The 27,222-nt window shown below is 65.5% G+C and overlaps 1 protein-coding gene across 11 annotated transcripts; it reads left to right on the top strand.

Moving 5' to 3' along the window:
* On the top strand, positions 1–27,102 carry ASPSCR1 (ASPSCR1 tether for SLC2A4, UBX domain containing). 11 transcript variants are annotated; one of them, XM_045045375.1, is made up of 17 exons: positions 1–198; positions 1,162–1,217; positions 2,792–2,906; positions 4,197–4,297; positions 11,535–11,592; positions 12,506–12,579; positions 12,926–13,325; positions 19,798–19,937; positions 20,067–20,148; positions 20,521–20,587; positions 21,361–21,423; positions 21,981–22,033; positions 22,161–22,255; positions 25,261–25,312; positions 25,447–25,516; positions 25,596–25,771; positions 26,030–26,166. In XM_045045375.1, the coding sequence occupies exons 1-16, from the start codon at positions 97–99 to the stop codon at positions 25,760–25,762; spliced, it is 1,695 nt and encodes a 564-aa protein (XP_044901310.1). In that variant the 5' UTR covers positions 1–96; the 3' UTR covers positions 25,763–25,771; positions 26,030–26,166. The 11 variants fall into 11 exon arrangements, with proteins under 11 accessions (XP_044901310.1, XP_044901309.1, XP_023100115.2 ...); XM_045045374.1 differs by lacking the exon at positions 26,030–26,166 and adding an exon at positions 25,905–25,998 and having other exon boundaries at positions 2–198; XM_023244351.2 differs by lacking the exons at positions 1–198; positions 22,161–22,255 and adding exons at positions 364–904; positions 1,529–1,602 and having other exon boundaries at positions 26,030–27,102.
* Positions 27,103–27,222: the final 120 nt, after the last annotated feature.

Genomic DNA, 27,222 nt, shown 5'->3' on the forward strand with positions numbered 1-27,222 from the left:
AGGCCCCGCCCCGCGGCCGCGTGGCTCTGCGTCCGGGCTGTTGGCGATAAAGTGGTTTGACGCCGAGCCGGCGGCGGCGGATCACGTGAGCGGAAGATGGCGGCCCCAGCAGGCGGCGGGGGCTCCGCGGTGTCGGTACTGGCTCCGAACGGGCGGCGCCACACGGTGAAGGTGACGCCGAGCACCGTGCTGCTGCAGGTGCGGCGGCGGCGGCTGCGGCGGCGGCGGCGGGCGGTGGCGGCGGGCGGCGGGGGCGCGGCGCCGGGTCCGCTCCTGCGGTTGGCTCTGGAGCGCTTCGGGGGCGGGGCCTGCGGGGGCGGGGCCTTCGGGGGCCAATGAGCTTCCTTCTGGCGCGGCGGGCCCGCCCCCTTCAGCCCCGGGCTCCTGCCTCCGGGACTCCGCGGGTCCCAGCGGGGGCCGGGGTCTGGCTGGCTGGAGTCGGGGGGGAGGCACGTCCTTCCACCCCTCCGAGTCCGCCGCAGAGCCTCGAGCCGTGTCCCCATCCTGGGGCGTCCTCCGGCCAGGTGTCCATTGGATGTGCGGCCGTGGCGGCTGGAAACTGATTTGCTGAGTCACTCGCTGCACTTCCCTCCGGGGCAGCTGTTGCGTTAAAAAGGCTTATCGGGCCCCGCGGTTCAGGGGCCAGTGCTCGCCCAACGGTCTGCCGGGAGGAGCCCCCATTGTGGGGCGGTGGCGGTCTGAGCCGACCCGAATAACTCAGTGTGTCTGCCGGGCCCGGAAGCGGGGATCTCCCGGGCCAGACGGGCGCCCCAAGACCCACCTGCGCTGGCCGTGTGTGCGGGTGGCTCATGGAGACGACGGTGAAGCACTGCAGGCAGTGGGGCCCAAATTTGAACTTTACTCTCTCTGCGTGGGGCGAGTGTCCCAAAGTGCGGAGGGAAAGGTCTGTGGCGGTGGACTGTTGGAGACCCAGGGTGGAGGCTGTCCCGGGAGCTGGGTGACAAGGCAGGCCCAGTGAGGAGAGGGAGAGTGAACACGGGTTGCAGGTGAGGCGTGTGGATCCGTTGAGTGGACAGTCCCTCATGTGGTTTGTACTAGGCTTGGCCTGGAAGCCAGTTAATCAAGAGTTGGACTCTGTGCCTGCCGACCAAGTCACCAGGCCAGACCCAGTGGCTCACAGTCCTGTCGTCTGACTCCTAGGTTCTGGAGGACACATGCCAGCGGCAGAACTTCAACCCCAGCGAGTACGATCTGAAGTGAGTGTGCTAGGGTCCGGTCCTGGTCTGTCCGGGCCATCCGCCCCTCCCAGGACCCTGCCTGGGGGTGTAAACCAGCAGAAACCTACTGTCTCACAGAAACCCCAAGTCCAGGTGTGGGGCAGGGCCACACTCCCTCTGAGGCTCTAAGAGAGCAGCTTCCTTCCCTGTCCCAGCTTCCGGGGCCTCCAGCTGCTCCCTGGTTTGTGGCTGCACTCAGCCTCTTCCTCCTCCTCACGTGGCCTTCTCCCTGTGTGTCGTGTGTCTTTTCCTCTTCTGTCTCTTATAAGGACACTTGTCATTGGATTTAGGGCCCACCCAAATCCAGGATGACCTCATCTCGAGATCCCTAACTCAGTTTTATCTGCAAAGTTCCTATTTCCAAGTAAGGTCCCATTCATGGGTTTTGGGGGTTAGGATGTGGATGTGTCTTTTTAGGGGTCTCTGCGGAGGGTTTCCGTGTGTTTGTATCTGTTCTTGGTGGGGCTCTGAGGGAAGAGGAAGTGGTCGTGCAGATGTGGGCAAACCTGCAAACTTTCCCCCGCAAACAACTGTGTGGATCCTGGCGGCCTCGCGGTGCCCTGGAGTTGCATGCCTGGGTCTTAGTGTGCGGGCGTGTTTCTAAGGAGAGGGCTCTTGGCACGTCCTCAAGTGGTCTATTTTTTTTTTTATTAAAAAAAAATTTTTTTTTAACGTTTATTTATTTTTGAGACAGAGAGAGAGACAGAGCATGAACGGGGGAGGGTCAGAGAGAGGGAGATACAGAATCTGAAACAGGCTCCAGGCTCCGAGCTGTCAGAGCTCGACGTAGGGCTTGAACTCACGGACCGCGAGATCATGACTTGAGCCGAAGTCGGACGCTTAACCGACCGAGCCACCCAGGCGCCCCTCAAGTGGTCTAAAACAACAAAGGAATCAGCACCCTTCCTTGGTGGCCTGTGGGTTTCTGTCCCACCTGAGGAACTTCTCCCCTTAGTGACTTGTCTTGGTGTGGCTGTCCTCACCTCGGACAGAGGAGAGCCTGTGCTGCCACTGAGAATCCCAGGGCCCCGCTCCAGGCTCCGGGCTGTGCCCTGGCATCCACTCACAGAGCTTCGAGCTCTTTCTGGTTTCCCCGACCTGCCCGAAGCAGGTTAGAACTTTCCCGAGCAGAGCTAGGCACATACACCCCTCAGTAGCTCCGGGGTGCATTTTTATTTTCTGCATCTTCTGGGCCTGCTGCTGCTTCATGCCTGGGGAGGGGGCTGGGGCGCCCCCTGGTCTGTCCATGAGGGTGACCCATTTCTGGTTTCTCCCTCTTGCTCTGTCCTTGTTAGCTCAAAGCTGAGTCAGTGTCTACTTTTCCTTTCCTTTGAAAGATCCGCTGCGGACAGGCATCCACTCTGTCTCTGCAAGCTGGCAGGCTGTACCTGTGTTCCTGCAGCCTTGGGGGCACTGGCTGGGGAATCGCCACGTGGACGCGAACACCTCTCGGCTTAGTCCCTGCTCCCAGCAGGGCTGTGCTGGGCACTGTGTGCAAGCTGGGCTGTATTAGGATCTGCAGGGCAGCCCGTGAGCTGTGGCCTGTTTTGCAGGTTTCAGAGGAATGTTCTTGACCTCTCTCTCCAGTGGAGATTTGCCAACCTGCCCAATAACGCCAAGCTGGAGATGGTGCCTGTCTCCCGGAGCCGCGAGGGGCCCGAGAACATGGTAGGTGGCTCCCCGGGAGGGGCCGGGCAGCGCTGCCTGTGGTTCGGGCTGTTGGGGCGACAGGATGCTGTAGCAGGCTGAACGGGTGGGACGAGCTGTTGCAGTGATTGGGGGAGGGGGCGGTGAATGGAGGGATGTGCCGGGCGAGGCTCGTGTCCTCACACCCTCACCACTTTCTCAGGGTCGGTGGTTGATTGGAAACGAGTCTTTCGGTCTCTGCTCTGAATTGATCTTTGAGGGGGGGGGCTACCTGTGCTGTCAGCCAAGCACCTCGGAGCCTGTGGTTTCCTGTGGACGTGGTGCAGCCTCGCTTCTGGCGGGAGCACACGTGGCCCAGGGGCTCAGGCTTCACCCTGGGCCTCCTCACAGGCCTTGCTGGGACCACAGCCCGACTCTTGGACCGTGGCCTCCTGCTTCCTACCGGATCAATTACTTAGGACCTAGAGATTGAGCAGACGACAGCACACTTACCATGGGTGGAAACAATAACCACAGTGCTGGTGTATCTCTGCAAGCCCCCCAGACACCGCAGGGGAGGTGGTTCATCCCTGTCGAGAGACAAGGCGGCTCGGGCCTGCGGACATCAGTTAGCACTCCGGAGCCCATCAGGAGTCGGGCGGCGGGGACCGGCCCCAACACCCCTCTTTTCACGTGGAAGGAACCCTGACTTCCCTTGGGGATTCCTTGGGGCTGCGGGGGTGGTAGGGAGCTTCTCTCGCGCTTTCACACAGAGCGGCTCGTCCTCTGTTACCGGGACTCCACGTAAAGGCACGCTTGAAGAAAAGGGTGTCTTGGCCAAAGTGGCAGGGAAGCGGGCCTGGGCACCCAGCACTCACCGTGACAGACGGGCCTCAGGGAGGTGCTCGTGAGCGTAGGGACGCATGCTCGTCCCGGCTCTGCGCACGTGTCCTCCGGTGTGTCTGTCACTCAGCGGAAGGACCCGAAAGGAGTGTCTTCTGGGGCTGTAGACTTACGTCCCCACTCGGCACAACAGTTGTCACACACGGAGCTTCAAGAACAGTGTGTTCGTTTGTGAAAAACGCTCAGAAGACGTAACACGCCTGTCGTTTGTCTCTGCGGAACAAGTTAACCCAAACTGTGACGACTGAAGACACAGCGATGAACGTGTGTGGGGTGTGCGGGGGGGGACAGCGCTTCCTTACCCCCAGGAGTCTGCGTCCTGCCGCCCACGGGATCCCGGGGCCCCGAAGGAGAGGCGTGTGCTCTCTGACCTGTGCCCTGGGCGGCTGCTTCTCTCCCTGACTCGGTTTCCCAATCTGCACCCCTCAGGTTCGCATCGCTCTGCAGCTGGACGATGGCTCCAGGTTGCAAGACACTTTCTGTTCAGGCCAGACGCTCTGGGAGCTTCTCAACCATTTTGCACAGACCAGGTGAGCGTCAGCGAGCAGGTTCTGGGCTCTGCCCTCTATGGCGAGGCTGCTGCTGGGTCGGCGGGGCTGGTCTGGAGCCACAGCCCGAGGTTCGCCGCGGCCGGAGGGTGTGCCTTTAGGGCTCTCCGATCTTGCTGAGAGGACGGGTTTGAGATAAGGGGGCCGCCTTCATCAGCGGCCCCCAGCAGGCGCGGCCGCCACAGCTCGCCCTTTTTCCTGGGCTTCCTGTCCTGACGGTGGCGCCTTGCCCTCCCGGAAGACAAAGCCATGCTTCTGTCCTTGTGGGGGGCTTGGTGAGCGGTGAGGGGAACAGGGAGCTTCTGGGCTCCTCGGTGGACAGAGGCTTTAGGTATAAAACTTCCTTAGGAAAATGGGTCACGTTTGAAAAGAAACCGTTAATGATATTTGACAGGTGTCGGTTTCCATCTGGTAATTAATGGTTTAAATCTTAGTCCTGAATGTGTCAACGTGGTAGCGTTTTACTTTTCTGTCTTTCATTTTGACACGGAAGTCTTTGTGCTCTTTTGAAGGTCTTGGCCCGCGGCATAGAAGGGACCGTGGGAGGGCGCAGTGGTCACTGTGTGGCCCCGGACAAGTTGCTTGCCGTCAGGGGCGGTGTGAGGACGGGAGAGCGGGGCCTGGCCCCGAGGTTTGTCTGTGCGGCAGAGGGGACTCTGGGCCCGCACGGGGACGGGGTCGCCTAGGAAAGCCCATCTCGTCTGACTGCAGTGCCCGCCGCCCCTGCCGTCACCGCACCCGGACTCCTGCTCCCCGCCGGCGGCGTCCCGTGCGGGCTTCCTCTTCCCGTGTCTCCTGTGTCGGCCCTTCTTCCCACGGGGCCGTGGGGGCGGCTGTGCCGAGAGCAGGGGGCTCCCCTCCGCTCCTACGGGCCTGGGCCCCTGCGGCCGGGCCTGCCTCCCCTCCAGCCAGCCTCGACGTCCTCTGCGGGCACTCCTGGGGAGCCCCTGCTCGGGGGTCTTTGGTAGTAGAGGCACGTGGCACGCCCGACGGCAGTCCGCGGGCCGCCTCACTGTGCCGCCCGTGGCGCCTGCCGTCTTGCTTTCCCAAGGGGGCGGGGGTGCTTCTGCAGCTCAGAGCCCTGTGCCGCCGGCACCTGCCCTCTCTGCTGCTGCTCCGTGCTGCTGGGAAGATGAGGCCTCCGCATCTGTCTCTCCTTTGTCCTTTCATTCGTCCGGCTCAGGCCGGGCGGGGCTGAAGCAGGGAGCCGGGGCCTGGCCTCGCAGAGCTGACCTCTGTGAGGAGCTAACAGGTAGTCCTGCAGAGCCACAGGAAGACTTCGCAAAGGGGAAGGCAGGGCACCTTGGGACGTGGTGGGGCAGCATTTTCTGAGTGGCGGGGGAGGTCTCAGGAGCAGCTGTACCAGGATCTTGGAGGGAGCCCTCTGGGTCTAGGGGACATTAAGTGCAAAGGCCCTGTGGCAGGAACAAGGAACAGGAAGAATTCCTGGAATACAGTTGTCATTCTCCCTCCCGAAAGGCAACTGAAACGATAGGAGAGGATTTTACAAAGGTGTTACTCAGAGCCCGGGCGATGGCAGCACTGGGTCACGGGTGAGGCGGACGATGGCTGGGCAAGGAGGCTAGAGTGGGAAGGCAGGTGGTAGATGAGGTGTAAGGAGCCATGGGGCCTTAGCTGCCTTCCGCTTTGTGCTGCTGGCCCTGGAGGTGGTCCCGGGTGTGGAGCCTCAGGGCTCTCTGGACCGGGGTGCCCTCACCGTTCAGGCTGTTGCAGGAGCATGACCCCCCTGGGTCGCTTCCAGAACACTCGCAGCTCCCACTGTAGGGGGTGTGGGTGGCTCCCCGGATCACTGCCTGGGCACTGACAGCCGACTGCACTGCCCCTCGGAGCCCAGATGTCTGAGCAAGCCTCTGGCGTATGAGGAGGAGACCGTGAACTGCAGGGACAGAGCGACAGCCTCTGTTCGCGTTCTCAGGACGGAGAGGCAGGTGGAACGAGAGCTGGGTGCGGTTGAACAGGCAAGTGCAGAGACCAGGAGGAGCCCTTGGAAGCGGGTAGGGAGGCGTATGGGTCGGCCGCAACCGTGGCTCAAGCGGCCACAATCCTTGTTGCGCGTGAGGAAGCTCGTGGGTCTGAGGACCCACCATCCTGCTCAGTTGCCTGAGGCTCGGCGGGGCGGGGCTGGTCGGCGGCCACCCCTGGAATTGAGGGTACGGGGTCCTGGCTGTTTTGGCCAAGGCTCGGAAGGGAGCTCACCTCCTCCGCGGGAGGAAGAGACAGAGCCAGGCGGCTGAGCGTCAGGATGGGACAGGCAGAGGTAGATCTGGGGCCCAGGCAGCTGGCTCCGGGAAAGAGAAGAGGGAGGCGGGGGAGGGGGGGGGGTCGTGGCAGTGCAGTGGAAAACGGTGCCAGGACCGGACGCTGCATTTCCAGACTGCGGTGCACCGCTGTGAGCACTGGAGCTGGACGAAGGGACACCGCAGGCCCGCGGAAAGGCCCCAGGCTCCCGGCAGCACCACCGGGAGGGCGGCTGACCGGTGCCTTCACCTGCTGCAGGAAAAGTGTTTACCCTAGGATTATCTGTCAGAATATCAGAGGCGTGGATGGAACCAAGCGGTGTCTAGGCCTGAAAGGTCGCACGGTCTCCCCTTGCACGTGCTCTGAGGACGCTGCCGAGGCCACCGCACCGAAGGGCAGGCAGGGTCCACCCGGGAGGAGCTGGACACGTGCGCCAAGAGTCCCGCCTGACGGAGGGACGCACCGGCTCCCTGCTCTCGAGGCTGGGGCTGGCGGCGAGGAGTAGCTTAGAGTTGGGCAGCCGGGTCGCCCTGCCGTGAGGACCTGCCTCCAGAGGAGACCGCAGTACTTACGTGCAAATAAAACCGAACGGTGTCGGAAACCTGGAAACCGGTGTTTCCAAAAGACCCCAGTCCCCTGCGACGGATTCCGTCCCCTGCGGCAATGCGTAGGCTCTGGTCCCCCGGCCGGTGGTGGCTGGAACTAGACAGGGTACCGGTGGAGGGTGCCGAGGGCTCTGGGACTGGCCTTTCAGCACCGGCCGGTGGGGTCAGCTGTTGATGGAGTGTGAGGAGCGGAACAGGGGAGTGGAGACCGCTCTTGGGAGAAGCTGGGTGGCGTCAGGAGTTGCTGGGCCCCTCGGGTCGCTTCAGTTGGCCGCGGGGTGTCCGTGAAAGTGTGTGAGTGGGAGCAGAGCAATTTGCCGCCTCTACGTGCTGCTTACGAAGGTACCGTAATGTCTCTAGAAGTTTCCTCCCGGCACCCTTGCCCCAGCCGTGCGGCTGCTGCCCCATCTGTGTCCCACCGGCTCCAGGCAGGGCGGGCGCTTCTCCGCTCGCGCTTTCCTGGGAAGCTGGCGCCACTAACCACGGAGCAGGGTCCACAGAAGGGAGGGCAGGTGGCATCTGTGGCCACAGTCACGGCCCCATGCCTGATTCGCGGGGCTTGGCGGGGCCGAGCTAGGGCCTTGCAGGGGCTGCGCCTGCCGCCGTGGGACACCGCTGGTGCGGACGTGTGCGTGGTCCCGGGATGGATCCTCGCGCAGCGGGGACGACGCGCCAGGACTCACGGCAGCTCCCGTGCTGGCGGGGGCGGTGGGGGGGCAGGCAGCTCTGGGAATTCCAAGTCTTCACGGGACAGGATGAGCGGGAAGCAGGTTTTTCAGGAGGAGGTAAGCCTCTGAGCCACAGGCTTGGCAGGGAGCCGTCAGGTGAGTGCGCGTCCTGGGTCCACTGTGGGTCAGGTCGTGGGTCCTGTGCACGGTGGCTCTGCCCTGACTGCCGGCATCTGGATCACCTAACCGGCCACGGGACGTGCCACATGTGCCACACGTGTGGGCTGCAGAGGTAATTCAGACTTTTTTGGTAGCCACATCAAAAGAACAGGTGAAATTAATTTCAGGATTATGGCGGACTTGACTCAGTGTGCCCAAAGTACTGTGCTTTGAACATGTGATTAACGGGAAAATGAGACATTTTTACATTCTTTGTTGGATGGAGAACTTTGACATCTGGCGCGTCTCACACTTGGACCGGCCTTCCTACGGCTGCGGCCGTGTCCGTGCTCAGTGCCCACGTGGGCCTGGTCGCCGCCGCCGCCTCTGCTTGGCCTGACCGGCCCTCCCCCCGCCTCCTCCTTGGGCACGTGCTGCAGGGAGGGCCACCAGGAGAGGGGCTCTGTCCTGGTGCCCCGTGTCCCCTGCTCCAGCCCGTGGCTCTGTCTCTGCGCTGCGTCTGACTGGTCAAAGCAGCAGGGCCTCGAACATCCTCGAGAGGGGCTGCCCGCGAGTTTGGGGACCAGCCTGCGGTCACACTGAGGGGGTGCATGAGCCACGCCCCAGAGCTTGCGGGCGGCCAGAGGTGTGGATGCCGGGGTGTTCGTTCAGAGCTCTGGGGCACCGTCCCCCATCTTTCCTTGGGAAGAAAAGGAAACTTCCCTCTTGAAACTGACCCTGCTCGGTCTGCCCTGGAGGAGGGGGCCCCGCGGCTCCCTGCGGCCCTGACCTCATCTCCGTGTTGGGATACGAGTGGCCCGGCCCCTCGGGATGTGGCCTTGCCTCCTCGTGGCAGCCGAGTCTGAAGTCACAGCTCTGTCAGTCCCAAATAGGTGATGTAAATAGAAGGGTCCGGATGTCTGGCTTGCCTCCCGCATGGCGTCCTGCCAGGGGCTGGCCCTGGGTGGACAGACATCCCGTGTCCGTGGGGACAGCATGTTTGTGGCGAGTGAAGCCAGTAGCAACAGTGTCTCTGCCCCGCCCGGCCCTCCCCGCCGGCCCGTGACCCAAGCGGTAGCGGCTTTGCAGATCTTCCGCGGGGCTAGAGCCGTCCTGCCGACCGAGGCGATGTGCGAGGAGGGGCGGGCGGGCATCCGTGGAAGGTCTGCGTGACGCCCGGCCTTGAATGACAGTGCTGCCTGGGTCGGGGGCCCAGCTCCCTCCAAGAGAGTCCTGGGGCTGCCGAGGTCTGCTGCTCTGGAACAATCCCCACCCCTCCCCCCCCCACCCGCCTGCTGTTCTCGAGGGAGAGCCCCGCTCATTGGCCCCAGGGGGTCTGGAAGCCGTCGCGGCGCCCCTCCCCTGGCACGTCTACTGGCCTCTCCGTCAGATCCCCACACGGGAATGGGAATCCGATCTCTCTGGAGGAGCTGCACATCAAAGCCGGGCTGGCGTTTGATGTCCAGGGGCCTTGAGGGCACAGAGATGAGCAGGCCTTCCCCGGGCACCGTTCCTGTTCCGCTCCGCTCATCCGTCCCCACCACGACGTCAGGTGCCAGAGGAAGGTCCTGGAGACGGCATGCCTGGCCAGGGCTCCTGAGGGAGCAGCGAGGGCCCACTCGGACCTGGTGGGCGTCGGCCCAGCCAGCGTGTCGCCAGTTTTCTGAGTCCAGGTGGTCCGGGACCCCATGTCCCCACTCGCCCTTGCTGGCCCTGGGATCTGGTTTGCTGGAACACACCGTCCTTGGCTGAGGTCCCTTCACTTTCCCTGTCTTGTCTTCAGTAAGAAAAGTGCGTGAGCTGGCCGGGGGACGTCACCGACACTTTTGGGGTCCTGTATTTTTCTGAGGCCTGGGCTCACTGAGTCTTGGGCTGGTCCCAGGTCTGTAGGGGTGCTCCCTGGCCCTGCTGTGCACGTGAGATTACACCTTTTGTGGCCAGCCCCCTGCGTGGCTCTGGTTGAGGCTGGCAGCCTCCTCTGGGACCAGCTTCTTCACAGCTGTGGGTGTGGGGAGAGCACGGGTGAGCTCCGTGGGGGCTAATGGGCCTCCCACCTTCCTTTGGGGACATTGGGAGGGCTGGTCAGGCTTGGGCAGGGACTCCTCCAGGGGTCCCAACATCTAGCTCTGGACTGTGGGTCCCAGCTCTGGGCAACAGGCAGAGGAAAGCAAACAGGAGGAACAGAGAGAAAAAACCCACCCAGAGGATGGGATCACGGGTCTTGGGGACGGTCCTAGGCAGCCTTGCGCTCAGAGTGTCCGTGTGCGGCTGGAGGCCCTGCTGCTTGTGGTCACCAGCTCAGCTGCCGAGTCGTCTCGGCCGAGCCTGCATGTGAAGCCCTGAGCCCTGGTAGGGCCGTGCAGCCTGGCCTGACGTCACCCCAGGCCTCCCGCTCTGGCGGGCCCTGCCCCTCCGACTCGCCCTTCTCATGGGAGAGGGCCTGGACAGGACACCGCAGGCGTGGTCTCCAGTGGGTGTCTGTGAGGGCTTATTTCAGTGACGTGTAGGAGACACGCTTTGCCGCCTGCAGTGGGAGGGCTCCAAAGCCAGGCCTCAGCCTGCCCGCTTGCCCCCTGACCTCCACGGTCAGCACAGGGCCCCTAGCACAGGTGGTGGTGCACAGGTGCGTGGGGGGGTGGGGGCAGCACGTGTGCGTCCTGCTGTCCTGTGAGCGCGTGCAGCTGTGCTTCCTGGGGCCTGTTCCCTCCCGTGTGCGGGTCCCGTTTACATCAGTGGCTCGGTCTGGTGCAGGTGGGTGCCCGCTGCCATCTCACCGGTGAGCACGGCCTCGAGGAGAGGAGGGAGGACGGCGGGGAGGGGTGGGGACACCTGGTGCCTTTGCCCCTGCGTTGCCCTGGCCCAGCCTGTGCGTGCGACAGCGGCTGGGTCGCCTGTATCGCCCTGCGCGCCAGCACCCGTGCCCTGCCCTGGTCTTCACCTTCACAGCTTTTTGGTGACTGTGGTTTCAGTGGCTGTTGTGAGCCCAGCCCTGTGCGGTGTGACCGCTGGGCTGCGGCCAGTGGGTGTGCTCCACAGGGAGGCCCCTCCCTGTCCTCCCGCCTCACGGCCCGAGGTCGCGCTTGCCCCGGGGGTCTGGGCAGAGGGGGCAGCGTGCCTTTGCTCATGGCCTCGGGGGCCTGGCCTCTCTCCTTGGAGTCCACTTAGTGGGTGCAGGCCCTGAGCTGCTCCTGGGGCTCTGGGGTCAGCAGTCCTCTTAGAGGATGGCTTCCCAGGGCTCCGGGATCCTTTCTCGTCGTTGACCTGCTCAGCTGACCGTGATCTGAGGCTTGTCTGGGAGGTGGCTGGTGCTGCTCTGGGCTGCGAGGCTGGGAAACACCCCCACGCCCTTTGGGCCGGTGGCTCCCCGCCAGGCGTTGGCCGCCTCCTCCTGGTGGCCCCAAGGCAGCCAGGGTGGGCCCGGCCCCGGGGTCCTGCCCGGGTGCCCAGGGGGCGCCGTCTGAGGGCACCGGGTGTGCCTGCGGCTGGCCTGTGACGTCTCCGTTGCCCCCCCCACCCCCCACCCTGCAGGGAGTGCCTGGAGCAGCCGAGCGAGGCGAGCCCCGTCTGTGTGTACATGCGGGACGAGGTAGGTGAGCGGCCCGGCCCCACCCGCCTGGCCCCAAGTCACCACACGGGCCCGGCCCCACTTTCCAATCTGGAAAATTCACTCTCTCAGACCCGCCTTCAAAGCAGCGAGCGGGGAGACGGCCTCTGAAAGCGTGATGTGTTCCATGGAAAAAAGCGGAGTGCCGGCTCCGCTGGCACTAACCACGGGCCGCCCGGGCTGCTCCCCAAGCCTCCTCAACGCCCTGTTTGTTTTCTCAGCGTTTCTCAAAGCCCGAGAGTCACAAAAGTGGTTTCATTTTAATAAATATTTGCTTTGCTCCGTGTTTTGATCTTTTTCAAAACCGAGGGCAGCATAGTGCGGGCGTAGCCCGGCTCCGGGGCCCTGCCCGTCCCCACCCGCCCGTCCGTGACGGGGGCACCCTCCTGCTGCTTAGTCCCCTGCCTCACAGGGGCTTTTTGTTTTGAGCCTGGCCAAGTGCCCTTTTCTGGCCCGGGGTGGCCACTGTCCCCAAGGGGCCCCGGGAGGATGCTGGGGTTTATTTATCCCAGTTCGAGGTCCCCTGACGCCGGGCCGTGAAGGGCGGGGGTCCCAGGGCTGTTAGTGGGAGGGACCTGATGGGACCCATCCTCCGCTAGAGGAGACAGACCACGGGGCCCCGGGCACCTGGGCCTCGGTTGAGGCCGTCGTGGTCGGGGCAGCCCACGGAGGGGGTCGGCGGGCCGGATGTGGCTGACTCCGGCCTGAGCCTGCCCACCCAGGCCGCGGACCAGTGAGCATGTGCTCAGGTGTCTGGCCGGGGGCCCCCGTGGTGCCTGTGCTCAGGCCGAGGGAGCTGGCGTGAGGAGGGCTTGGCGGGTGGGGTTCACGGTGCCCGTGTCTGGGCGGCCAGGTGGGTGAGCACTGTCAGCGAGTCCTGCTTCCCCCCTCACAGGTGACCGGCAGAGCCTCCTTGCAGAGCACGACGCTCAAGTCTCTAGGTCTCACCGGGGGCAGCGCCATCATCAGGTGGGGGAGCCCTCCCGTCTTGTTCAGTGAAGAGAGTGGGGTCTGAAAGAAAAGGTGGAAAAGTGAAAGAGAAGATGTGCCCCACCTTGGTCCTCTCCCCTTGATCTGAGGCCACTGCCTGCTGGCTCGTCCTGCCCGGGGACCTGGGGGGCTTGGTGCCACGGGGAGTGGCTTGTCGCTGTGTACGGCCAGCGTGGTGGCCCCTGGACGGCGAGCCGGGTGGGAGCTGCGGAAGGCGCTGAAACCGGTTTGGTCCTTGCCCGAGGACCTCCCTCAGGGCCGTGAGCCCCAGGAAAGGGAGGGCTCCGTGTGGCGTTTCACTTGCTTTCCGGGTCTGCGCCCCCAGGTTCGCCATGAAGCGACGCAATCAGGAGCCTGGGGTCTCCCGGACCAAGACCCCAGGGAGCCCGGCCCCCTCCCTGTCGGCCGACCAGGCCACCGGCGGCCCTCTACTCCCGCTGAATTCGGTGGGGCTCAGCCAGGGTGACGTGAGCCATCAGGATGAAGTGGGCACCTCGGGGGCCAGCCGCGTGGACGCTCCAGCGAAGCAGATCTCGAAGGAGCCTGCCCCCGCCCCCTTTGTTCCTTTCTCAGGTGGGGGACAGCGACTGGGGGGCTCGTCCGGGTCTGCCAGGTCTCTGATGTCGCCTTCAGCCAAACCGCCGAAGTCCTTCTCCAGCCCGGGAGGCCCCTCCAAGCCGAAGAAGTCGAGGCCTGGCCAGGAGCCCGGGTCAGAGCCGGAGCCGGTAAGGAGCCCCAGGCCACGGCCGGCGGGCAGGAGGGCGCGTGGTCGGCTCTCCTGGGAAGCCGTGGTTCGGGTTCTGTTTGGCCTCAAATCAGTTGCGCCGAGGGCCCGTTTTAGATGTTCGGTCTGGTGGGTTTGGACCAACTCGTGCCCCTGGGACCGCGTCACAGCTGGGAGAGCCCACTTGCCTGGTGGCCTCTCTGTCCGTGTGCGGGCTTCCGACGCTCCTGCCCTGCGTGCCTCGGAGCCGTCGTCCCGCACCCTCTGCCTGGGCCCCGGGCCCTGGCTGGTACCGCCTCGCAGGCGGCTGTGGCGCTGGTAGTCCCCTCGGTCTGCTGCTGCTAACCGGTGTGCGGGGCGGGCCTCCTCCTCCGGCGCGTTCATCTGGCAAGGTTTGGGGTTGATTCCCCGCCGAGCCATCCTTGCATTGGAGGGACCCGTCTAGTTGTGATGCTCTGCATCCCTGCTAGCTTCTCTGTTGGTGGGAGTTAGCGTTTCAGTGGAGGGTTAGCGTTTGTAGTGTCTGTCGTTCGTAAGCAGAGCATCCCGTGGGCATCGTGGGGCCCTGGCACCCCTACCTGCGTTCCTGTCTCCTCTGGGGCCCTTGTCGTTCTTCTAGGCCGCACAGCTGGGGAGGGCGGAGGGGCAGAGGCACCTGTGCTTGTGGGGGTCGTGGGCAGGGGACGGCTCGGCCACAGGATCGAGCCTGCGTCCTTTCAGAGGGCCGGGAGGCTGGGGCTTGCTCACCTGAGTGGATGGGGGCCGAGCCAGTCCCGAGGCTCATGGACGTCCACCCTGGAGAGGTGGTGGTGCTGCCGCCCCGGCCCTTGTGCTGATATTTGGGCCGTGTTAGAAACCCATCCGCAGTCCCCGCTCTCCTGGCCTTTGTGACTTGGGCCCAGAATCAGTGGCCAAAAGCAGACCCGTGTGGTTGGGGTGAGCGCATCCTGGGGTTCTGACTCCCTGTGGGCCTGCTCTTCCTGGGGATCTCTGGGTTTGGGAGCTGGACGCTGGGGCCAGGGCGGGCTGTCCCTTTCTCCCATCCTGAAGTCACAGAGGACTGGTGAGTGGGGCTTGTGGACGGCTGGCTCGGCCCAGGCACGCCCTGGCTCTCTGGGTCCCTTACGAAGCCGCGCATGGCCCTGTGGGCACCTGGGGGGCAGGGGGCGGGTGCTGGCTTATGCTGTCCTGTAGCGGGTGACTGTCTGGGCACAGGATCCCAGTGTACCCCCAAGCACTGAACCTGGGCCCCCAGGCAGGAGAGGTCCCAGGCAGGGTGCGCCTGGCCGCCAGCAGTGTGTGCCTTTGATCTGGGGGCCCCAGCAGCTGGTTGATTGTGGAGCGTCCCCCACGGCTTGCCCGCCCGCCTCGTGCCTCCTGTCACTAACAGCCCCACACCCGGAGGGCTGGCCGGCCACGTCAGCCCTGGGGGGGGAGGGCAGAAGGGAACAAAACAGAACTTTTGGGGGAACTTCAAAGGTACACTTTGGTAATCAAAACGAGTTTCCAAGTTTTCCATTAATGTTTTGCCTGTGTGTGGTTTTGGATTTAAATAAAGAGTCAGAAGAGACAGGATAAAATATAGGCAGGTCCTCGGCTGAGAACTGGGATGGTTTACAGACCCGGGCGGCTCTTGCCTTTGATGTCAGAACATTAATTATTAGAAGGTAGTTTTACTGGCCATCAGAGCCGGGCTCGGGGAGAGGCTGGGGCTGCCCGGCGGCCCCTGGCCTGTCCTTTGAAGTCCTTCCGCCGGCCCAGGAGGCCGCCCCACAGCCCTGTGCGCGGCTGGGCCACAATCCCAGCAGGCGCCCCCCACCCCCAGCCCGTCCAGGGGTCTCTGATCAAAGGCCCCGATGCCCCAGGCAGGGCAGGCGGCTGGCAGCAGTCTTCCCTTGCCTGACTCTCCGCCCTCAGAGGCGGCGGACCTGGGGCTTCCTTAGTGTCTCCTTGGTGCCTCCCTGGTGCCTCCTTGGGGCTTCCTACCTGCGTCTCCAGGCAGCCGCCCCTGGCCCTGGCTGGCCCTGCCCCCTGCTCTATGGGCAGGTTGAGCGAGAGCACGTGGGGCTGGGAGGAGCCCAGCCAGGGCCTGGGGGTCCGAGCAGGCCCCCGTCCTCTCGTGCTGGGGCGCCTCTCCTAGCATCCTCCCCTGAGCACACCCCACTGTCCCCCGCGTGTGGGTCCAGGGCACGGTTCGAGCCTGCGTCCGGCGTGTGCGTTCGGTGCTGTGGCCGCCCCGGGCTCCGGCAGCAGCCCAGGGGCCCAGCTGTCCCCAGAGGCACAGCGGCGGCCTTAACGGGAACGCCGCTGAGGTTGGTCGGCAGATGGGCCGGCGGCCCGGAAGGTGCCGGACCAGTCTTGCAGTGGTTTCGAGGGCTGCCAAGGGCCCTCGAGCCGTCTCTGCCACAGCTGAATGTGGGGGGGAGATGCCGGCCTTCGAACTGTAGTGGGGAATGGGTACGCGGGGTGCCCTGGTCCCCAGAGCTCCGGCAGGGCCAGGTGGCCTTCTGTGGATGGGCCGGGGGGCTTCGTTGGCAGGCCCCCATCCTGAATGGACCCGAGGGGCGCTCTCTGTGGGACCGTTCCCGGTCCTCTGGCGTGGCACGTGTGTCCCCACCGCGTGGCGTCCGCCCCCCTGTACCTGCTGACCTCGGGCCGCGTGTCCTCCCAGGGGCAGCTGGGAGGCGGAGGGGACCCCGCACCGCACCTTACATTTGTGTATCTCTGTACCGTGGGGCGTTCGTGCGCCTCCTTCGCGGTGGCGAGCGTCTGGTCACGCCACGGGCGTGTGGGAGCCTCGGCCCGTCCCCCCATTTCTTGTGCTCAGGGTGGGCGGCCCGGGGAAGGCACCGCCTGCCCGCGGCCTCGGGTGTCCTCGGCGGTTCCCTCGAGCAGCCCTGCCGGGACCAGGCCTGGCCTTGCGCTGGCTCGGCCCTGCGGAGGGCGGAGGGCGGAGGGCGCCGGCTCTGTGAGTAACTCGGGAGGTTTGGCCCGCGGCCCTGTGTACGGATTCATTTAAGCTCCAAGCCTCAAGGGGAGACGCTTCACATTCCCTCTGACCAAAGACCATTGTCAGAGGACAGTCTGGGCCGAGAGCGGGGAGAAAACCAAGAGCCCTCGCGGGAAAGCTGGAAAATCTGGGGTTGAGGTCACCCCCAAATAGTTTTCACATTTTTTCTCTGTGTGTCATCGCGTCCCGGAAAATTACTGTCAAGAAAATGAACCCTCAGCCGCGGCAAGGCCACTTCCGACAGGAGGGGACCCGTGTGCGTGGTGGCCGCTCTGCCACCGGGGAGGCAGCTGCTGGAGGCTGGCGCCCGGCCCGCCTGGCCCTCCATGCCTGGTGCCGGGCTGGGCCTTCAGCCGCGCTGAGCCTGGCGTGGGGCTGGGGGTGGGCGAGGCCCCCTCGGCCCCCTCTGCAGTCTCCCTCACTCGACCCGTCCTGGCGAAGCAGGGCGCTTTCCGTGTGGCCGGGGAGCTGGGCGGTCACCCACTGCAGGGGCGCCTGGCCAGTGTTAGCGGCTGTGCGGACAGCTTTGTGTTCTCTGACCTGTCCTCCGTTGTCCTTTTCCGGACGTCGTCTGTAGGACCCTGGGTGGAGGCCAAGTCCTAGAACCTGCCGGGTCCTGCGTTTGCCAGACAGGAGAGCCCTGGGCTGGGGCGCGTCGGCACCTCCTCCCTCAGGGTCACACCTGTACCTCAGTTGTCCCATCTGTCACGCAGACTCGGGACAGACCCTCGGCCCTCGGGCTGTGCCCCCATCGTTCTGCCCGGCCCCTCCCCAGGCACTTCCAGGATAAGGGGTAGGGGTGAGGAAGACGGGCCAGGCCTTGAGCCCATGAGGTGGGCAACCAGCACCTCTGCAAGGGTGACCCGGGCCCAGAGATGTCATGCTCTTTGGAGCCGCTGTCCTCTGCATGGCTCCCCCGCAGCCTCTGGAGCTGACCTGGAGATTCAGGCCCTGAAGGCCAGCTGTCAGGGTTCCTGAGAAGGTTCTGGGCTCCATTGTTCTCAGCCCCCGAGCCTGTGGCCCCAGCAGCTTCTCCTGGCCCCCACGGCCCTCAGCCAGCGCCTGGGAGCTTGGCGCCCTGTGCCGAAGGTGAGGGCCACAGCCCCCGTCACACTTGTCGCCTCGTACGCTTTCTCCCTGAGGATGTCTCATCTCAGAGCTGCGCTCTCTGTCTAGAAACATCCGTAAACCCTCCTCGGACGGGAGCCGTGCGTATAACTGCTGGGACCAGGGAATAGCAGAGGAGGGCGGCTTGCTGGCCGAGCGTCGGCCGTGAGCAGGACGAGGGCTCAGCCTGGAGCCCGCCCCGCTCTGGCCTCCCCAGCCCCACTGCGCCTCCCCGTCCCCGCCGGCCCCTCCTGTCTGCGGGGGAAATGCTCTCCTGGGGAAGGCCAAGGGGAGGTATTCGAAGCCCCCCGGCTTCTCCCTCCGTCATTTGACAGTGGGATCGTACTTTGGTCCGTTCTCGTGGGCCAGAGCCTCCTGGGCCAGGACATGCTGGCCGCCCTGAGACTCAGGAGGTCTGGCCCCGAGCTCTGCTGGGTGGCTCGTTCCCAGCTTTTGGCTTCTGCTTGACCAGATAGGTCTTCAGAGCACAGTGAGACGCCGGAGGAGGGAAGGAATCAAGGGTAAATCCAACACTGAGAGGGATTTTGTCAGGTTTATTTTCTGACCAAAAGTCAGTGGCCCCTGAGCGGCACGAAGCCGGTGGCTGGTGTCCTCTGTGTCCCCCATTCTGGGAGCGGTCTGAGGAGCGTGCTGTGGGCCTTGGGCTTATCGGCACTGCCGGGGCCTGCAGTCCTTTGGCTGCCCCAGGCTGTGCCCCGGAAGTGCTAGGAGGAGGGGAGGCCCGAGTGGGCAGGGCTCCCTGGGGCCGGCTTTTCCGCAGGGGAAGCGCTCAGGCTCCGTTCGGTGCCCCGGACTGCTGGATTCTCGGGCCAACTCATGCCCAGGGCTGGGTCCTCCAAGGGAGAGACTGTGACACGGTGGCCTTAGAGCTGCTCATTAGCCTGCAGGCTTCGTGCTTGAGTGCCTGGGGGCCTGGCGCTCGTGCACTGGCGGTTCCTGGCTCAGGCCTATCCGCGTCCTGCCCTCGCTCCCCCCAACACCCTGCCCCAGGCGCCCCGGCCGGCTCTTGGCCCTTCTGGAATGCAGGCGCCGTGGCTGTGGGGGGCAGCCTGGCGCCTGGCATCTTGTTATAAAAAGCTCTGGTGAAGACTGCCCACAGTGGCACAGGATCCTGTGGCTGCGAAGGGGCAGCCCCCAGGGGCCTCAGCCAGCCACCTACGGGCCCTGCTACCCAGGCTCTGGCCAGCCCTGCCTGGCTGCTCTGCCCCGGTGCTTCAAGGTCAGGGGGGGCTTCCTGGTGAGAGCCCACCCCCCCCTTCAGCGGGGGAGAGCCGTATCACGAGGCGTGGCGTCGCTGGGCACTCGACCTGAGACTGCCCGGGCCGACAGTCCTCACGTGTGGCTGGGGAGTTAGCCCCGGAGACGCCCAGCAGGTGCGCTGGTCCCCAGATGCTGGGCGGCCCTAGCCCTCGATTGGCCTGAGCGTGGTCGTCCCCCGGGCGGTGAGCCTGGCCTTCGGGGCAGGCTGGACCGTGTAGAGGGCTCTCAGGAGGGACCTCTGGGGAGGTGTGCTCCTAGAGCCTGCCCGGCCCGTGCCTGGGTGTGGAGAAGAGGTGAGGTTCCCCCACAGGGACAGGGCCAGAGGGCTGGGACCTGCGCGGCTCGGTCGGGCCCGGCTCCAAGGCCGCCTTGGCGCCGAGAGGGGTCACACTGGCAATTACCCACCCGGAGGCGCCTCCGGCCAAGCGAGCCCTGCCTCGCAATTTCCATCGTCGCTGCTGCCAATTAGGAGTGATGCTGTCCCTTTCTGCGTCCCCAGGGTGGTCAGAGGGTGGGCTGGGCTGCTCCCCTAGGGAGGGGAGGGGGGGGGTCAGCCTGGCCACGTGGCCAGTGGCTGGCAGGTTTTTGCCAAACCTCTAATTTGGGGGCTGTCACTTCCCCTGCCCTCTTGTGGAGCCCCCGATGTGGCCTCGCCCGGGGCGCTGTTCCCTGAGTTTGCTCTCTATTCGGGGGACCCTGATAACTGGCAGCTCCCGAGGCCTCTCGGTGCTGGGGCTTCCAGAGACGGGAAGTGAGCCAAGTAGCTACCAGGGGAGCCTGTCACCCCAACCCCCAAGCCCCCCGGCAGTGAGGGTGCCTGCCTGGCCTGGCTGAGCCGAGACTCCAGGGCCGCGTGCCCTGCTGGTGAATGGGGGTCTCCATGTCAGTGTACCTGAGCAGGAGGCATGGAAGGAGGGTCTCCAGTCCTGGACACCTGGCCCCGGTCACGGGCTGACAGGTGGGGCCGGTGAGGGTATGGGCTTGGCTCCAGCTGTGGGGCCTGGGTGACCCGGCCCTGGGTCTCTGGGGGCAGTCTCCTGGGGGCCTGCGGCAGCCGAGCCCTCTGCCCACCCAGCCGGTGGATCGGGACCCCGTGGTGTGCCACCCGGACCTGGGAGAGTTGCTCCAGGCTTGCCCCGCGGAGCTGCCGGATGAGTTCTTCGAGGTGACTGTGGACGACGTGAGGAGGCGCCTGGCCCAGCTCAGGAGCGAGCGGTGGGTGTGCCCCAGCTGTGTCGGCGCCTCCTGGTCCCGTGGAGCCCGGGGGTGGTGGGTGTGGGTCCTCCTCGCTGGCTGGCCAGGGAGACCCCCGACCTTCACACGCAGACTCGCCACCCCCTGCAGGAAGCGCCTGGAGGAAGCGCCCTTAGTGACCAAGGCTTTCAGGGAGGCTCAGAAGAGGGAGAAGCTGGAGCGGTACCCCAAGGTGCGTAGAAGGGCTCGGGGGGCGTCTGACCACGCCGCTGGCTGTGGTCACCGCCTCATTGCAGGCTCGCACGGCCACGGTTCGTAACCAGTCAGCCCTTTCGTGATGAAAACACGCTGATGTGTTTTTACAAACACGCGTGGTGGGGCTTGACCAGTCCTCGTGTGCAGCCCGCGGTACAGTGAGCTGAGGCCACAGCCCTGGCCAGTAGCACGGTGGGGACGGCCGGGAGCGGGTGCTGGCTGGCACTTCCACCTGCCCTGGGCCTGGTGTCTTCTGGCCTGGGTTGGGGGACCGGCCATCGTGGGCCCGGGATACAGCCGATGGGGACTTTGGCCGTTCCTGCTGACAAGTTGCCTTGTCCTGGCCCAGGTGGTCCTGAGGGTCCTGTTCCCTGACCGCTACATCCTGCAGGGCTTTTTCCGCCCTAATGAGACAGGTCAGTGGCCCCACCGGGGTGTCTGGGAGGGGGGGGGGCCCTCTGAGTCCGGCCTGGCTTCCTTCCAGGCCATGGGACTGCGGCTGCTGGGCCTTTGGGGGAGACGGGCGTTTCGGGGTTGTTGGTTGTGTCTGTGGGGCAGCCTGTGAGCTTGCAGAGCGTGTTGGGGTGTGGGCACGGGGCCGGGGGGCCAGCTCGTGTCGGATGTGTACCTGGCCAGCCTGGTGGTGCCCCCGCGCTCCCACCTGTTCAGGGCACGGGTGTGACGGACGGGTAACCAGAGGAAGGGTGGGCCCCCGCCCCCCTAACGTGGGAGTCTCTGGCTTGGAGCTGCGGTTCCCCTGGAAGGAAGGCAGCAACGCTGCCAGTTCTGAATGAGGTCAGCGACCTCCTTGGTGACCTGTGCCCAGGTCAGTGAGGGCGGCAGGCAGGCCCCCACGGTCCCTGGGATGCTGTGTAACCAAACCTTTGTACCCGGGGCCCCCATAGGGCAGAGCTCGGGATTAGGTGGTGGGCAGGGTAAGTGGGAAAGGGAGGGATGCTCCCGCAGCAAGGTGGGGGCCTAGTCAGGCTGAGGGTCTCAGAGTCCTGTGGAAGGACCATGCTTGGCTTTTCACCCCTGGGGTGGAGGCGGCTGAGCTGCCCGGGGCTGCCCGTCCCATGGGGTGTAGGGGGCTCTGCACAGAAGCGGGACGTGGCTTGTCCCGTCCCAGAACGCGGCCCGTGCCCGTCCCGTGGGGCCTCTCGGCTTAATCCCGTCCTCCCTCCTCCAGTGGGGGATCTGCGGGACTTCGTGAGAAGCCACCTGGGGAATCCTGAGCTGCCGTTCTATTTGTGTGAGTCCTCCTGCTGGACACGTCCCGGCAACGTCCGGATCTCGGTGACCCCCGACCCGTCCCAGCTGGGGCTTGGAGAGATTTTCCTCTAGAAAACAACATCGTGGGGTGGGCTGGGCTGGTCATGCAGTAGCCCGCCTACTGTGTAAGCCCCGCTGGTGTCTGAGGACAAGTCCGAGGAGACGGGAAAGGCGAGGGGAGGTTGGCTTTTGCCCCCTCAGCACCCCTGCCCTGCCCCCTCTCCCTGACCTCCCCTCCCAAGGGCATCTGGGTAGGGAGGGGTCAGACCACTGGGCTTCGTGGGGAGTTGTGTGGGGCTGGGGCTCCTTGTAGGTGGGCCCGCCCTAGGTCACCCACCCCCAAGCCCCTTGCCCGGGTTGTAGTAGTAGCAGAGAGGCGGGCAGAGGGCTACAAGCTGAGGGGGCTCCTTGGAGATACCCCAGCTAAGGCCATGGGCCCGGGGCCTGACCCTCCCCCTCAGGCCTGTCCTCCTGTGGGGGTCCGGGGATGGGCAGGGGGCGAGGTGGCTCTGGGCCCAGACACTTATCTTTTCACAGTCATCACCCCTCCAAAAACCATCCTGGATGACCACAGGCTGACCCTCTTTCAGGTACTGGCACCCTGGCGGGGATGCGGGGGGCCAGGGCTGCAGGTGTGGCCGGGCTGGCTCTGGAGACGTTGAGGGGGGGCACCAGAGGGAGACGAGCGCCTCTGAAGCTGGTGCCGGGCCTTTCCAGCCTCCCCCGCTTCCTGCCCTGGCGGGGATGGGCCTACCCGGCTGGCTGCCAGCCTTCCCGAGCCGGGACCGCCTGCATCCTGCCCCGGGGTCTGGGTGAGAAGGGGCTGGCGGGGGCGGATGGAGGGTCAGAGGCCTCACCCGCCTGTGGCAGGTCCCCTGGGGTGGCAGCTGTGGGGCTAGTGTGGCACCCGGCTGCCCGGCCTGCTTCCCTGCCTCTGCTGGCAGGGCCGTGATGCGCCCTCCCCGCTAGCTGGTGTCTGCTTCGGCCGACCCTCCCCACGGCCCCCAGAGCTCCCGAAAGGTAAGGTGAGGAGTGTTGATCCTGTGCCCTGCTGGGCTGCCTTCCAGAGCCAGGAGGAATGTCCCGTCCCTTTGCCCCTGGGAGCGTAGCCTGGGGCCTCCCCAGCCCTCTGGCCTAATGGTTTCCTCTTCAAAGTCTTTTCAGATATTTTAATTAGTAACAGAGGCCGGCCCTTGTTAAGTGGCTGGCAGGCCCTGCAGAGGTCTGAGTTGGGCCGAGGGGGTGTGCTTGCCGCCTGGGGCTGCCACCATTGTCAGGAGGGCGGGGCAGGGGCTGGAAGCTCTCCGAGGAAAGGAGTCGGGGTGAAGTCAGGGCAGGCGGGAGCAGGGAGCTGTGTCCCCCCCCCCCCCCAGCTCCCCTTTCTCAGCCCCCGGGAGCCCCAGAGGCACTGGGCCTCTTCCTCCAACCCGCCCTCCCACCTTCCCTCCCTCCCTCGCTGGCCAGCCTGTTGATAAACATTGAATTTAGGAGATGCTTTGGAATGGAGGGGGACCAACGCCGGTCCCGCCCCCCCCCCGCCCGCGCCCCGATTAGTAGCCCTGGGGTGCTGTCTGTTCTGTCCAAGCGGCCTGATTCCTGGTGACACCCTGCCCCCTGCTACCAGCAGCTGTCTCCTTTCATCTGTCAGCTCAGCCTGGAGCTGCGGGGGCCTCCGCGCGGGGTGGCGTCCCCGCCCGCCCGCCATCAGAGAGCTGGCAGGGCTTGGGGAAGGAAGCCTTCCTCCCTCGTGTGGGTGAGCGGGCGTGGGCGCGGAAGCCGCCGGCTTTCATGTCCCTGGCACGGCTGTGCTCCGGCTGCTGGCTGCCTGGGAGGCTGCCGGGAGGCCGGTCCCAAGCTCCAGAGAGTGGCAGCTTGGGGTAGGTGAGAGGGACGGTGGCCCAGCTGCTGCCCCTTTTGGCCACTGGGCCAGGACACTGAGTGCCGGGAGAGGCGGGGCTGAGGACGAGGCCTGGGAGGATGTGGCGGGGGGGGTTGTGGTTGGCAGGCACAGGCACCCCCAGTGCCCATTAGATGGGCTTCCTTTAGTCCTGGTGCTGCCCTGGGCCCCGGCGTCTCTCCCACCACCTCACTTAGGGCCCGAGTAGCAGCCTTAGCCGGTCCTGAAGAGTGCCGTGAGCTGCGTAGACCTCACCCTGAACAGAGGCATAGGCTCCTTCCTGGCGGTCACAGCGGCCTTCTGTGCTGTCCCTTCACCCTTTGTCTGGTTGGGATCGCAGAGACGCGAGCAAGCGAGTGGGATGCTTCTGGTGGGTGCTGAGCGGGGAGGCAGGGAGGCTGGGTTCAGGAGGAGTTGCCCCAAGGGCCCGAAGGACTCCCAGCTGGGTGAGAGGGGTCCTTCAGGGCTTTCAGCTCCACGGCCCCGGCTGTCCTGCCAGGTGGGTTCCGGCGGGGTCTTGTGAAACGGGAATGTGCCGAGAGCGGTCCAGGTGCCTGGGAGGTCAGCCAAGTCAGGGTCCGGTCAGGCTGGGGCTCCTGGGGAAGCTCGGAGCCCTGTTGTCTCTGCCCCCCCTCCCGCCCCCAGCTTCTGTGCCTCCCGGGCCCTGGGGCAGCCCCCTGTAAGCCCCACAGGCTGTCTGTGTGACCCCAGGTGTCCTGACAGAGTGATGGGGCCTTCACATCAGCCCCGTCTTTGGCCTTGGTCTCGGCGTCCCCAGGCTCGGCCTTTGAAACTTCCTCCCGGAGAGCAGAGGGGGCGCTCTCACCTGTGGCTGCCCTTTCCACTGAGGGCTGAGGACCAGGACCCTCTGGCCAGCTTTGGGGCTTGCAGCCATGGTCCTCGGGTACAGAGACCGGAGCGGTAGACCGTGGGGCCCCTTTGTGGGCGGCCCTGAATCTGCACCTCAGGTTAGCCCCTGCCTCCAGGGAGCACGTCAGGGCCTATGTGACCCATCCCTGTCCTGCACCTGAGCGAGGGCCCCGCACCACTACCCCCCGTGGGAGGAGACTCTGGAGAGGCAGTTCCTGGACGCCCAGGGCGGGGTGTGGGGGCCCCGGTGCGGTGCCCTCCCCGTGGCCAGGGCTCCACACCAGTCACTTCCAGGTGACCGCCCGATGCTGAGTCAGGGACCTCGAGCCTGAGCTTTGGGGTTCTGGGTGGTGGACACTCAAAGGTAGCTGACCCGGTACCTCCCCGCCCAGGACTTCCAAAGCGCCTTGGCTCTAAGAGCCCCCGCTCGCCGTGCCTGGGCCTGGGCCGGCTGAGGGGCCCCCGCTCAGCGGGTATGGGGGCGCCCCCTCCCCCTGAAGGCAGCCCACCAGCTGCTGCACAGACCCCCGCGCTCTGGGTCCTCTGAGCGACACTGCCTGTTCTCTTCCTCCACACCAGTCCCGTGTATCTGTTTTCATCTCCCCTGACCCGTTGGCCTCTTGCAGGCTCCGCTGAGGGTGGGGGCTTCTAGGCCTGTTCCCCTGGGTCATCAGGAATGCCGGATGCATGTGCCGCGAGAACGTCCTGCTGGTGTTGGGGCTGGCTCCCGGAGGGACCCCTGTGGTCTCACAGCCAGCCCGGCTCGTGCTGGGGGTGGGGGGTGGCACAGGCACAGCGGGACCCAGTAGAGCCGGGCGGGGTGGGGGGCAGTTCCCGGGAGCAGGGCAGCGGACTGCGCTTGCGGTGGGGACCTGGCTGGGGCGTGGCCCTGGTCGCCAGAGCCCTGGGCCCGGTGTGTGCCGCTTAGCTTCCCATGCAGCCCCCAAGAGGCCACCACGAAAGTGGATGCAGCCCGCCCTGCCCACCCGCTGCGGCCTCTGCCCACGGTGCCCACCTGATGCCCCGAGCCCCCTTCTGTTCTCCCTGCAGGCAGATCTCTTCCCTGCTGCCCTCGTGCACTTTGGAGCTGAGGAACCAACAGGTGGGCGGGGAGGAGATCCGGGAGGGAGATGTGTGCCCAGTACCCTATTCCCAGGCCGCGTCCCCTCCCGGAGCGGAGCATCGGCAGGGGGAGGGGGGCCCTCCATGGCCTGAGGTGGGCTGGGTGTCCCGTAGGCCTCTTCCTGGAGCCCAGGCTGCTGGAACGCACCGTCTCCCCGTCTGCGGCTGACTTGCTGGTGGCCAGGTGAGTGCCCGCGGTGGGGAGGGGCGAGTCCCTGCTGTAGCGCGTCGGCCCTCCTGCATCTCGGCCTCCTGCCCCCCAGGTGCATGCCCAGGGCTGCTGGGGCCCCGCCCCCGATGCCAGCCCCTGACCCTGCACCCCGTGACTTGGAGCCAACGGCTGAGGCGGGGGCAGTGGGGCTCCCTGAATCCCGCCCCGAGACGGCCCAGCCGGTCAAGAGGGATCTGGGCAAGGTGCCCAAGTGGCTGAAGCTGCCAGGTACCGTGGCAGGGTGCAGCGGAGGGAGGGGCTGCCTGCCGATGGGGAGGCCCTCGGGTCATCTTGGAGCAGCGGAGGGAGGGGCTGCCTGCCGACCCGGGGCCCTCGGGTCATCTTGGTGTTGGCATTGCAGCCGGCAAGAGGTGAGAGCCACCAGCCTGGAGGTGCCCTGTCTGCCAGCTGCAGGACCCCTCCCCACCCTGAGCGGGAATAAAGGTGTGAGCTTCTCTCGGGGTGCTTCTGTCGTCCTTTCTCCAGAAAGGGACCCCACCGCGCCCTGCCTGCAGCTCCCCACCCTGGGCTCATCGATTCTGCAGCCGGTCTGGACCCGCGTGGACCTGGGGGATGCCGCTTGCCGGGACCTCACTCTTGTGAACAGAGGCACAGACAGGTGTCCTCCCTGAGCCCCGACTTGACCTCACTGACACCGTTAATTACCCCTCCTGTGAGGACCCCAGCGGCCCCAGGCGTTCGCTGCCTGGCCGCCTGTCTGAGCGCAGTGGCCGCGGGGCACGGGCTCCCGCCAGCCTCCTCTTCGGGTCTAATGACTTCCACATGCTCCCGGCTCTTTGAAGCCCCTAACACTCCCTGAGGAGAGGGGTGGGAGAGGAAAGTTGGGGGGCCAGCATGGGAAGGGGTGCAGGAGGGAGCCAGCGGGGCTAAATTAGGGAGGACAGGCTTGCTGTCCGGCCCAGGCCCTCCTCAGGTGCGGGCTGCCCGCAAAGGCGCAGATCTGCGTGGCAGGCAGGGTGGCTGTTGTCCCTCCCCAGGGGACACCCTGCAGCTCAGGTGTGGGAGCCCCAGGGAGGTGGGTGCCGTGGGGTGGCCAGGCCCCCGAGCGCCTGGGGGGCAGCCGCACGACCCAGACCGGCTCTGGACAGGTCCCATGCAGCTCGGGTCTCCAGCGGGGCACGGCCTGAGGCCACGGAGCCGCCCTGACCTAGCTCCAGGTCCCTCCTGCCAGCAGACCCTGCCCACGGCAACATTGCTGGGCCGTGGCAGCCCCACAGCCACGCACCCCGTGGCGGGAGCACCGTCCGGCAAGCGGCCACATGCGTGAGGGCTCGGGTTTCACTGCCCCTCGCTGTGGCCCGCGGCAGGGCGCTCACAGGCGCGGTTTGGTGTCCTCCTTTCTCAGGGCTGGGCTGCCTTCCGACCAGCACGGAGAGGGGCGGCCCAGCAGGCTTTGAAGCAACTTGACTTTGGGTGATTAATGCATCAGGGAGGCGTGCCCGAGAGGCGGCTTTGATTTATTGATGTTGCCTTGTGAGAGCAAATTTATGGCTCAGGGAAGCACCTTCTGAGGGGAATATCAAATGGTTAAAAGGTTACACGGCAGCTTTGATGTCGGGGTGTCAGGACCGTGCGCACCTCCGCTCACTCGGAGAAGGCGCACAGGCCACCTGCTCCAGCGGCACCCCGCTGCTTCCTGGCACCTGCATTCGGACGAC

Source organism: Felis catus, chromosome E1 (genome assembly GCF_018350175.1).
Source record: "Felis catus isolate Fca126 chromosome E1, F.catus_Fca126_mat1.0, whole genome shotgun sequence".
Taxonomy (NCBI): Eukaryota; Metazoa; Chordata; class Mammalia; order Carnivora; family Felidae; genus Felis; species Felis catus.

Bases quoted from the DNA above. Each gene is read 5' to 3' on its own strand.
- ASPSCR1 (XM_023244347.2), top strand. From the start codon at position 97: ATGGCGGCCCCAGCAGGCGGCGGGGGCTCCGCGGTGTCGGTACTGGCT. The intron at 4,298-11,534 runs GTGAGCGTCAGC...CCCACCCTGCAG, and splicing joins AACCATTTTGCACAGACCAG to GGAGTGCCTGGAGCAGCCGA. The intron at 11,593-12,505 runs GTAGGTGAGCGG...CCCCCCTCACAG, and splicing joins GTGTGTACATGCGGGACGAG to GTGACCGGCAGAGCCTCCTT.